Source organism: Pithys albifrons, chromosome Z, assembly GCF_047495875.1.
Source record: "Pithys albifrons albifrons isolate INPA30051 chromosome Z, PitAlb_v1, whole genome shotgun sequence".
NCBI lineage: Eukaryota > Metazoa > Chordata > Aves > Passeriformes > Thamnophilidae > Pithys > Pithys albifrons.
In genome coordinates, this window is record NC_092497.1 from 52842669 (window position 1) to 52855660 (window position 12992).

Consider the following 12992-nt stretch of genomic DNA (forward strand, 5'->3'; position numbering starts at 1 on the left):
ACTGGTTTATTCTACCTGCTTTTTCTGAAGCTGGTTTAAAACACGTAAGGCCACAGACACACCACATTTCTAGGAAAATTACTTTCTATTTTTTTTCCTCTTCCTTCTTCTGCCTCTTCTTCACCCCATAAAGTAGGGGAACACCCAGTGGAAATAGACCTGGATCACAGGAGGTACCTCCCTTCCAGGACACACAGCCCAGGCAGGTGCCAACTCTTGTTTTTGGAGCAGCCTGCCTTCAGTAGGATCTGCATATTTGGAGTTTCCAATTAAATAACACCTGGATGGAAAGACTCACCATTTTATGACAGTTCTCCATGACCTACACAAATGTTTTTCTGAACATTTTTGTATGCAAGGCTTGGCACAAGTGTTGGAGCTCTTAATCAAAACATGATGTACTACTGAGTCCTCCACCTCTCCAGTTGAAAGCTGGGGATGTGTTTTGCAAATAAACCCGTGCTCACAAACCTTGTTTATCTTTGCAAGGTCTCATCCTAAGCAGTAGGGCTGGCAACAAGAGGCTGGATGCTTTCCATTTGTCCTTTTAATTAGATGCAAAAAATGCATAAAATCTCCAGGGTGTGCCCTGCTCTTTTGTCAAGCACTCCAGTGTGTGTCTGGAACTGCTCATTCCTTGCCAGCTTGTACTTTCAAATAACAAATTTGTAAATGGAAAAAAATAAGAAATGGGATATGAATTTCATCGCAGGGTTTATTTGACAGGGTAATTTTCACACAAATATTAAACTTTTCACTACCTACAAACACTGTGCATGGTCAAATCAAGATCAGTGGTACCACGTAGACTTTTTTAAGGTATGTCATGTATTTCAAAATGGTCTATAAAAATACATTCTGATGAAATCTAACAGTATATTAACCATATTAACTACCGTGGGTTTTTTTATTTTCCCCCACTGTTGCCAAGAGCATTCTGGACTGCATTAGGCAGAGCATTGCCAGCAGGTCAAGGTAGGTGATCTCTCTCTCTGCTTAGCACTGATGAGACACATCTGCAGTTCTGGGTTGACCAGGACCAGAGACACAAGGATATATTGGAACAAAGGCCCACAAAAATGGAGAAGGAACTGCAGCATCTTTCACACAGTCATCAACAAGGGCAAACCCAGCAGGGAAAAAGAAATCATTATCCCAACCTACCCAGCATTTAGTGGTCACACCTGGAATAAAATGTTTGGTGTCCTTTATTCCAAACAGATGTGGATGGGCTGGAGAGGGTCCAGAGAAGGGACACAAAGATGATCCAAAGGCTGGGAAGTCTGACATTGTGAGGAAAGGCTGAGAGACCTTTGCTCAACCCTGAGAAAAGAAGTGTGAGACCTCATCACCATGCTCCACTATTCAAAGGTGGAGACTTCCTTTTTATAAAAAAATCACATGGAAAAGCTGAGGGGGAGTGGGTACAAATCACTCCTGGGCAGTCTGTGGTTGGATAAAAGAGGAAAATTTTTACCATAGAACAATCAAACATTTGAATAATCTTCTGAGGGAAGTGCTGGATTCTCCAACATTGGACACTTTTAAGATTCAGCTGCACAGGGCTCTGGGACATCTAGTCTAGACGGTTCTTTTGCCAGAGAATTTGGACCAGATGATCCTTGAGGTCACCTTCCAGCCTGGGATTCTGTGATTCTATCAATACCCATTACTGAACCATTCTCACTTATTCTGACTTGAGGTCCTATTTTCGCAACAGTTTGCTGGCAATCAACACCAAAGCCGATTGCTTTGGCAGAAACATTGCAGAATTGTGGCTTACAACTCTTTCTGCACTGCATTCAATGTCATTTATGAAGCCATTCCGCTTACATGCATTCAGATTACCTGATTTAAATTTCTGTGCATCATGCACTCTTCAGGCGACTCAGAAATTAAAAATTAGGACTTAATTTTTCAAATTATTTTTATGAATATGTATTGATTGCTTTTAACAGCATTCCATAACCTTTGAGAACATCTTGATTATGTGATATATATTGTTTAAAAATGTGGTTTACAGCTAATTCCACAGGAAAACAACACTTGTTATAACTGAAATGTGAAACTACAGGCTACAGGCTTCAGAACAGAATTTTGAGAAACACCCTCAACATACTGAATGTAAAACTGCTATAGACTTACTAAGAATAGCATTACCACCAATTCATAGTCATGCTGCAAATTCTGATCATAAGGAAAGTAATATAGAAGTGGTTTTCAATAGTTTAGCAAATACTTTGAGGGTATTTCCCAACAGAAACATAAAACCAAAAACCAGATACACAAAATCAGCTTCATTTTAATTGGGTGCCAGGCTGATGGCTCCACTTAACTACCACTTACATTGCTCAGAACTGGAAGCACTCACACTTTGCCTCTGCCTACAAAGAAAGAAATCAGCAGAGTCCAGACAACAAACACAGAGAAATCTTTGCAGGGAGAATTTGATTTCAATCCCTTCTCACTCATTCCCAGATGAGACTAACCTTCGACCATGAAACCTGATTATTTCTCTTAAGTTCAAATAAACACAGGCCCACCTCACCATGCTGATATTTCACTTTTTTCTTTCGCCAACAGAACCACTGAAATTATTTTTGATATGAAAATATAAACAGAAAATAATTTTCTTAGCAATTTTTCCAAATAAATCAGTATCAAGAGTAGAGCATCACACTTCACTGAAGAACTCACAGCCTTATAATGAAATCTCCCTCTTGACAGTAAGAAAGGTGGTGAATGAGTCACTTGAGTAGATACTGTCACTAAAGAAACAAAATAGCCAGTTTGGGTGACATTACACATTAAGCAGTAAAAACAGACACTGAAATCTGGAGTCTACACTCTGTTTTCCAGTATCCTGGGCAATCTTCACCTAGGACTGTACTGTGCTAGGGAGAGCATTGCCAGCAGGCTAAGGGATGTGGTTATTTCCCTATAATCAGCCAGTAGATAAAAAGTCTCATAGGAAAAAAGACAACAGAGTCTGAGACTTCTCAGTGGTACATAGTGACAGGGCAAGGAAAAATGAGAAGAAACTAAATTTCACAAAATTCCATTTATATTATTAAGGTGTTTCAGGTATGTCTGTTTCCTTGCTCTTTTCACTGTGCAGGTGCACAGATTGCCATGACAAGCTGTGAAGTCTCCGTCCTTGGCAATATTCCTAAAACAACCAGACATATTCCCAAGAAACCCGCACCCCTGGACCATCCATTGCAAAGATGGGTTAGAATACAGACCTCCACAAAGTGCCTCACGTCTTTTAACTACTCTGATTTTCTGAGCTAGAGCTTTGGTTTGCATTATTTCAGGCTACTTAATTTAGAGATAAAGCAGCTACCTTCGTATCAATTGCATACTAGCTTCATAGGACAGCAAGTCATTAGAATTCTTTTGTCAGAGTGGATTCATTTCACTATTCCTGCCTTAGGAAATCCATTAGTATATATGTTCAATATGTGGTGCAAACAACCCTCCTATAAAAAAAAAACAAACAACACGTATTTTGAGACTATAAAAGCCTCTTTGAAATCATTTTAAGTCATTTCTGCTCATGCCATTGAAAAAAATTTGCAACACTGACTGGAAACAAATTACAGGAATTTTATCTATACTATTTTTTTTCAGAAGCCCTTTTCCTGTTAGTGCAGAGGTCAGGACAGCAAAAGTAGAGACTTAGGCTGTGTAAACAAAGCACAAAGCAAATAGATCAGAGCACTCTGGGTCTAATCCATCTCTCTGAATTTTTATTTTAACAGCATGAAAAGGGAGAAACCCCTTTGATTCCTGCATCTCTGGCTCGGAGAAGCAGCTGTCAAAGAAATTGTTTCCTTTTGGATACTGGAAAGACTAAACTGATACAGGGAAACACTTCAATGTGGTAAACAAGGAACCCCACAATCACTCCTTAATCACTTGGCAAATAAAGATGTAAACTGGCATCCGTGTTTCACCTTTCAGCTCTCCTCCTTTCAACTCAGCCACCCTGCTGCACTCAGACCCAGGTTTCCTGCATTATATGAGATCATTAACGCACCTTTCCACCCTTCTAAAATGCACAGAGACAATTTTTTTACCATGCTTTTCAGTAACGAGTTTGTCTGAGTACTGAGAGCTGATGTAAAAGATGCAGACACTTTCCAAAAGGACACCAACAGCCTATTTGAATGCAGCTTTGGAGAGTGTTCCCACCTCATCTTTAACATGCTCATGGCTCCTCTACCCTCCCTGTCATTTTGCATCATTTATTTTTCCACTTACATAAACCAAACATGCTCACCAGTTTATCCTCTCAGACAGTTATTGAATTTCAGATTTGGAAGATCAAAATGGAGTAGTTTTAAGGTGCTCATTTTTCAAATGTGAACAACATGGTCACTCGTGGTCTGAACCCTGGGAGCCTCACAGCACTCTAAACTTAGCTGCTCTTTTTTATCATCAGTTGTGTATTTCTGTGCCTGCTTCCCCCCATATACACACTGAACAAAACTGGAATAATTTTTATGTCAAAAAAGTCCCCTTCCCCAGTATCATTTCAATGTATACAGACACACCACCACTTCTCTCCTCAAGTGCTGTCCATGACTAATCTATTTTTCCTTCCTCAACTACTCATGTTGATCAGGAACCACACAAAGAGTTTTCCTGAACAGTATTTATTAAACACTTCTATTAACTTCCTGTATCAGTTTTGGTTAATGGTATTTCTCTAATTCACATGATTCCTCAGAATTACTTATGAGTTATTTAAAGGACGTAACGTCTGTCAGCTTCTCTGTAATGCAACCAATGTTTAATAATTTTAAATATTTTTCAATCTAGTTTAAAATAATGTTTCCATATATGTAGATAGGTGTCTGCTAAAGAGCTAACTGAGGCCACAGCATTCTTATTATCTTTGGAAAACATCCCGCTATTTGGGATGCTTGATATAATCATCTTTTATCTGTTAAACTAAATCCTTTTTCTCCCTCACTGGAGAATGTGCTATATAGAAAAGAACTACAATGTACATTTTCCCACCTGTCTCTATCTTATTCCCTGCCAATTTATCAGATTTTTAGAATTTATTAGGATGCACAGACCACTGAAATGACCTGGCTGCACAAATAGGGTGGTATTACAGAGCTATTGACTCATCTCAACTCTTTCAGCATGACCATATATAGTCTATAAAATAAATAAAACACAGGACGTAAGATGGGGGCCAAAAAGTCATGATTTTTCATAGGTAAAGGTATGAAACAACAGCAATAATTAATCTTCTTAGACTGAAATAAGATATTATGGTCAGGCCAGGTTATTTTAAGTTCTAGTTCTATCTCGATAATAAAGGGGATTTGCTTTTTCAGAGCTATGACTATCCATGCATGTTCCAAACCGTCTTTAATCTTTGTTGATCCATTTAGGGAAAGGTTCTGCCTAAATACTGAATCTTCCTACCTACAGCATTTAAATGCACCTACCTTTATTCCTTCATGTGAGTTCCTAATTTCCTCTCTGAATGGGATTGCTTTTTATTTACCCACACTAATGCATGAGTAATGCACTAATTAATCCCTGTTGCCTTTTACTGTGAAATCCTCCTGCTTAAGGTATGTCCCTTGAAAATTTGTGACTGGCCAGGTGGTGTCCAGGGATCAACATTATATCCTGGACTGAATGAAGTCTAATACTGGAGTCTCTAACAAGAGGGGCACAAAAAATGCTCAGCTGCTTGTAAAATTTGGTGTACAGCCTTTTTAAGGGGAGACAGAGTGACACAGGCTTTTCCCTGTGTTTGGGAACCCTCTTTAATTCTTATGCAGTTCCTGATGACATCCTAAATGCCTAATTTTTAACTAACTTAGTGTTTTTGACTAGACAGGAAATTGTCAAGAAGTCTTTTTGAGATAGGGAGGATTAAGAGATTAGCTTTTGGGTAGTAACTCATTAAAAAAGCCAAAGAGAAGCAACCTTTGAGAGCACTCCTTCCTAAAGCTTACATCTAATAAACACTCCTAGTAAAAGTGATCACTCAGGGTCTGGCACTCCTGGATTCTTCACAGACCCAACTTTCAACTGGTTATTTTAGCTGGAACACTCCAGCTATTGAATTAATTGACTCTAATTTACAAAGAACTGACATTTATCACCATCATTTTTCATAGGAAAAAAAAATCAAAATATTATCTTGAAAAAACATTTTTTTCAGTGGTTTATATGACTCTGTAGGGGAACACAATGCTGAATAATCCTTTACTAAAGAGTAAAAGATTATTTTAAAATCTATTTTTAAAGTTTTTTGCAAAGCTGAATCCATGCATGTAGAATAATCATGCAAGACAAACACAAGCTAAATTAACAGTCTGGACTTTAGTCAATATAGGAAAACTAGTAAGTTTTTTACTTAACTAATCTTGTACAGTAAATATTCTCTGTGGAATGCAAACCAGAAATGGACCATCTTGCCTCTGCAACTGCTGTGATTGCCACATATTGTCAATGTATTTACTTATACTTTTCTCTGTCTACCAAACTGAGTTTTTCTTGAAGAGCTTGAAGATTTTAGTTAAGTGTACGTCTACTTTTAAAGCCCTCTTAATACTCCTTTGTTAATTAGTGTCAACTCTCACAATGCCCTTTTATCTGAGACTCACTCATGCCATCCTCCCAGTTCCATGCAATGCAATTTCCTGCCATCCAAGCACACAATGAATCCAAAAGTTTACTGAAGTAAAAACATATCAAAGTCATTTTAGGGTAGCATGACCTGTACCTGTAGGATAAATTCAGGCATTTCAAGCACACATAAAAATGACAGGAAGAAGGATGGAAAATAGGATTTTGTGGCAGCGTCTTCCGGCTTCTTGTGTGGCTGCAGCAAGGGAAAAAGCAATTCCTCATGCAACCCAAAGTCAGGTAGTAACCAGCTACAATGATGTTTTAGAACTGGAAATAAGTGAAGCTGGTGTCTGCCTGAAGTTGGTCAATTACAGGAATTGGTTCCATTTGTTTGCAGAAAGCTTATCGTAAGGGGAATAAAATTAAATCCAAATTTCCCTAAAATTGTATTGTGGAGACTTGGACTTCCCCCTCAGAGCAGTGGTAGCATCATTTTCAGAAAACAAAACAAAACGAAACAAAAAAACAACACCACCCTCCCCCCCAAATAAACAAACAAAATACCCAACTCCCAAAAAAACAAACCAAACAAAAAACCCTCAAAACCCCCTAAAACTAAAACCAACAACAACAACAACCCACAAAACAAAATACAACAACAAAGCCCACAACAAAAAACCAAACAAACCAACCAAACAAAAAAACCACCCATAAACAGAACAGCCCTATGTTCCTGGACTAAGTTCTGCTTGCTGTATCTGATGATAGAGATACACTGAACCCTCAGAGCATTGTATTCAATTTGTGCCTGTATAGAGTTTATTTATTTATTAGAAAATGAGAACCACACAGATTTGGGATGGGTGCAGTGACAGAGAGGTGCTGAGCCCAGCTGTGACAGTGTCATCATTTTGCTCTATACACATACTTTTATCCCTTTTGGATAATATAAGAGTTCGGTCAACTTGAAATGAGCTGTCTACCGTCTTTTCCTTAAATTTCACATCAAATTTTCTTAAAATGGAAGCCTGACCTGTCACAGGTTTTGAAGCTACCACTCATATTTAGGTTTACCCTGAGTCAAATGCACATCACAAAATTGCAGTACATTTTCTCTTGTGTTCCATGGACTCATCTAATGATTAATTACAGCCTCTAGATGGGTAATTGTTTTGAAATTCAAACAAGTCACTACTTTGTGTTATTCTGGTTTCTTCTATGCTGTTTCTGTCACTGTATGTGTTTAAGTAATTAATCTTTACTCTCGACATCGGCTTAAAACTTTCAGAAATGAAAACTTACATAGCCATTGTCTGCAGAAGGACACATAGAAATATCTATTTACATTGGGTTTGGGGAAATGTTGGCCACTTTAGGACACCAATATGATCTTTTCATGAAGTAGAAAACTGAGCTTTTCTGAGTTCTACAGACAGAGGCCTCAGATGCTGTTTTAGCTGTTTTGTTGAATATTATATAGACAACTGTGATACAGATACAAGGTTAAAAAACCCCAAATAATGAACAATTTAATTACTCTACCAAAAGCCACTGGTTGGGCAGTCACAGATCAATGGGTTACTCAAAGCAACTATTTCAGCATTTAAGGTTTGCACTTACCAACCTCCACAAGACTAGAGCAGTTGGGGTCTGTGAAGCCTTCAGGACACTCACAGGAGTAGAAGTCATCACTCAGCCCTGACAGACAGATGCCACCATTCTGGCATGGGTTGGAGTCACACACATCTGCTGTGGGATAAAGGGGAGGGAAAAAAAAGGTTCTGGTATAAAAGTCACCAAAAGTTATGCACAACGTCTAAATATGGCATACTGCTGGTAGCCAAGAAGAGAAAGGAGTAAGAATAAATTCTAGGAATAAATTCTGGCTAATTCAATGCTGGGAATAAATTTTGGCTAATTCAATTTTCTATTTATTTAACAGCACACCTCTATGTAATTGTCTTTCTCTAGCCTTCCATTTCATAAAATGTGACTACCTTAGACTCAATGACAGCTATTTATTTGCAAAAACAATAGGAAAAAGTAATCTTTTGCTTTCTTTGGTTTGAAGGCATGCAGGATATATCCTTGGAAAGGAATTTATGCCAAATTTTACTTCTCCAGGCCCACTTTAACACAAAGCTGAGAAGTGATTTGGGTCAGGCTATTGGCTTATCACCTGGTTTGTGAGCACACAACTGTGGCTGTGGTTACATCACCACATGCTCCACACCTACACACCCCGAAGTCCCTCAGTGGCACTGCTTTGATCCACATCAGGCACTGCATTCAGGCCCTTCTGTGCTGGCTTCGTGTCAGTCACACAGAGACAAACTCTGACATGTGATCAAGGCCAAAGTTTGACAGTACAGACTAAAGTCATAAAATTATTTCAGTAATTTAGTTGTAGCAGTAAGTCTACACCCAGTCAGTGGTGTAAAGCCCTGTGACTCTGCTGTGTGTTCTCATTTTGACTCCCTGGAGGATTTCACCATGACTTGTGATCTGCCAGCTCCATGGCAGGCAGGGAGACAAAAGGAGTTGAGCAGTCACAGCCCCTCAGTGCCCCTTAGCAGTCCCCTCTATGTCCCTAGGAAGTTTGACAAGTTATTCCATAATCCATTTTGACTGCAGAATCAGAAAAAATGGATAGAAACAAAGCTGTGCTTCACATCAGTTATTCAATTAGCATCAAGATCATCAACTGCAGAAGGATATAAACCCTTAAAGATGCATCGCAGGTCTGCTTCAAAGTTTTACAAATACAGAGAATACAGGATTGTGCCCTCACACCAATGGGATAACAGGAATTAATCCTAAAGAATGCTCTAGACTTCGGTCAGCTTCAATTTAATATTTTGTTCTCAGATAATCAAACATATATTTAGATGCATTTTTAGTTATCTAAAGCTTCATCTTAGAAGACAGATTTGTGCTCTCAATTGCTTGGCATGGTTTTTAGAAATACCAATAATTTGTGTACTAAATGCATCTGAAAGAAAGACCTGCAGGTGGGTAATTATTAAAAAAAGTTCACTATTTTGCATGCTTTTTAAACTGAAAAGTGTCAGTCTTTTAGCCATATAATTGAAAAGAAGTACAGAAATTCACTACTTTATGTCAGTATAGTATGTTTTGGACCACAGTTGTGGTACGAGAACTCAAAATTTCAACAATTTGCTGGCACATAAACTTCAGGTTAGTACTTGGTATGAGAATTTCGCTCTTAACTGTCACGTAAGAAATGTAACTGAGGTACAAAACTGCCTTTATGAATTATGTGCATCACTTGTGAAAAACTCCGGTTGTGCATTAGTTTCCTGGGTTACATTTATTTTTAATTTCATTTTAATTCATCAGCTTTAAGCTGACCCAGAGAACTGTCATGTGCCTACATACTTGGTATTAATAGTTGTGTCTTGAAGACTGTCCACCTGACAGAGAAGCAAAGCTATTTGAAAACTGCAAACGAAATGAAACATCACCTGTCTAATGACCAGATATTATCTGTCTTCTGAACTAAATTTAAATAAGTCAAGGCTTCTCCTTTTCTGCTTTTGTGGCATTTCTGGTGTAGAAAAGGATGTTTGTTTATTTACTTTATGGGGCTTGAACATTTGATTGTGAAAGAACAGATAATATTAAACAAATGCTCCGACAACTGTAGTCCTATACCTCTAATTAAATTAATACTAATAGCATCTGGAGCAGGAACACTTATTATGCAAATCCTTATGGATATTCTGATTAAAATGAGAGAGGACATTTTACTATGTATTTCCCGAGTCATTGTTCTAATTTCAGTTATGCTACTGAGAAACACAAAAAAGGAGGTAAAAAGGCAAAATACTGTTTCCATTTGTAAATTTTGTATTGATTGACAAGCAGAATGCATATCCAGTTTTCCACTTTATTTCCAGAAACTGAAATCCCCCTCAATGACCAAAGTGTGCACACTTAACTGTTTCCATTTGTCTGAAAATCCATATTGGCTTTTCCAGTCTGAAGTGACCTGACCTGCAGTTTGGGACTAATAAAGCAGATGCTGTCCTCTGTCAACACTCATTTATTTCCATGTTCAGGAAATAACTACACTAATTGCTCTTTTGACCCACCATCTTGGCCTGCCAGTCATTGTCATATGTATAATGTCATTATAACAAATCACAGAAAAAAAATGAGTACAGCACACAGGTAAAGAAAATGGGACAAAAAAGGAAGAAAACACAAGAGAAACAAGGCTAAAAAAAAAAATTGCCTGGCCAGTCTCAGTCACAAAATCCTCAAGAGGACTGAAGAGGGAAAGGCTATACTTTGAACACTGGTTAAAATATACCATAATATGAAATCAAATGCGATGTAGTTGGAAAAACAAGAAGTTGCATAATTCTACTTAAGACAAGGTACCAGGCTGTGCAAACTTTGATACTTAATTTAGTGAAAAATCAAGTAAAATATTATCTTCCTTATTTATAACTTAGTGTCTGTGAAATTGTGCTGAACAAAATAAATACTGCCTTTGAATCAACAATATTCCCTTTGATTTACACATTTTGGGCCTCTTGAGATGGTATTCCTGTTGAAATACTGGAATCTAATTTGTTATACATTTGACTGAGTTTGATGAACAGAATTTGATTTTGAAGGCTCTGTTATTATAAAGCAAAGCTGATATGGGTGCACTTTGTTTAAACACAACTGATGAAGGGATTTGTTATCATTAAAATATGACTCAGCTTTTAACACAGCAATGGTTTTAGAATTTAACCTGAGTGTCATTGTGAATGTAAAAGTAAAATAAACTCTTACAGAACTGTGCTCTGTGCTGATGACTTTCCACAGTGATAGGCTGTTTGTGTAATAGACTGTGTAATTCGACAAATTTCCATAAGTTAAACAAACACCTTAAGAGAAACTCAATTATTAAAAATAAAAATCAAAAGGCAAATTATTATTGTACTTAATTATTAAGACACTCCGAAAGGAGTCCAGTAAGATGCAAGTGGCAAATAAAAACCATAATTCATGTCTTTCTTTCCTATGTCTGACTAAACCTGCACTTTTCATTATGTGGCTACTCAAGTGTAAAAGTGTGTCTCAAGACTGTACATAAACCATGTGCTACAGCTACTGCTGCCTTTATGTCATCCCTGGGAAACTCTCAGGCTGTAAAATCCCAATGCATGAAAGCTGCTGAGGTTCAGTGCAGGGACTTGTGAAGCAGAAGCAGCCAAGGATGAGCTCACATTCCCTCCCCCTTTCCCCCAAGACTGACATAACTCATCTGAATTTACTTCTTTTAAGGGGATGCTTGCTTTGAAGCAATGTTACATAAGCAGCTTATTTTAAATATTAAATAATGTATGTATATACACACACATGTCCTCCTTTTGGACAATGTAATTCACAGAAGAGTAAAGGCATAAATGCAATCTCCATTATCTCAGATCTTACTGTATTGAGGGGCAGACAAAACATTTACAGGATGAGAGGATACTAAATTTGGGTTGGTTTGAGGTTTGTTTTTTTGAAATTTTTCCTCACGTCTTTAATTTCTTCAGAACGTTCTCAAGTCTAATAAGTCCTTGAGTGAATTTTTCAACTTCTTTTTGGAACAACAGTTGGTTAAGAATAAAAAAAGCTTGGCAAAAAAAAAGAATAAAATTAAAAGAGGCGATCCATATATACTCAAAAATTAGAATTTTAATTAAGAATCCTCCCTAGTTCTCAAACTCAGGAAAAATTATGCAGCAAAAATCAAATAAAATGGTGGCATCTTTTCTCTCTACTAACAAGTAGTTGTTTGGGGTTTTTTTAAGACTATGACATTTTTTGTTCATAATGAATAAGTCAATCAGTGAACCTGGACCTCTTTTATTAAAACACTTGGAGAAAAACTGTTTTGTAAGTCCACTGCACTTCACAATGTATGTTCACAAAACCACTCCTGAGTCACACCCTTTTCCATAAAATACTAAATGTACAGATATTGCTTCTTTCCACAAGCAGGCAAAGGTGAGGAGGTGGGTAAAAAATTGCAAGTCCACTCTTTGCTGAACTTTAAACTTTTATATAACATATTTTTTTTGTCCTATAAAACCCCATAAACATTGCGTGATTCTTGACTGAAGAGTGCAATCCTTTGCTTGACAGCAAAGGACAACCTGAAAAAAGGAACTCAAGTTTTGTGTATAAATAATGCAACACACCATGATGTTAACAATTAGCCCATCAATCCTTGTCAGGAACAGAAATTCACAGTTTATGAAAACAATTTGTGTGGTACGAAGGCTAAAGAAGATGCACTGTGCAAAGAGAGAAGTTCCATCCCACAAGCACCTGCACCTCCACAAAGTACTCCTTGTTGTAGAAGCACACAGAAC

General features: G+C 37.6%; 1 protein-coding gene across 3 annotated transcripts in view; it reads right to left on the minus strand.

Moving 5' to 3' along the window:
- Positions 1 to 12992, minus strand: part of EDIL3 (EGF like repeats and discoidin domains 3) — a 241884-nt gene that overhangs the window by 166634 nt on the left and 62258 nt on the right. For 2 of the 3 annotated variants that reach the window (XM_071580999.1, XM_071580997.1), the window contains exon 2: positions 8230 to 8358. In XM_071580999.1, the coding sequence (XP_071437100.1) occupies positions 8230 to 8358 (129 nt within the window). The remainder of the gene's footprint in view (positions 1 to 8229; positions 8359 to 12992) is intronic. The other variant, XM_071580998.1, reaches the window with a different exon arrangement.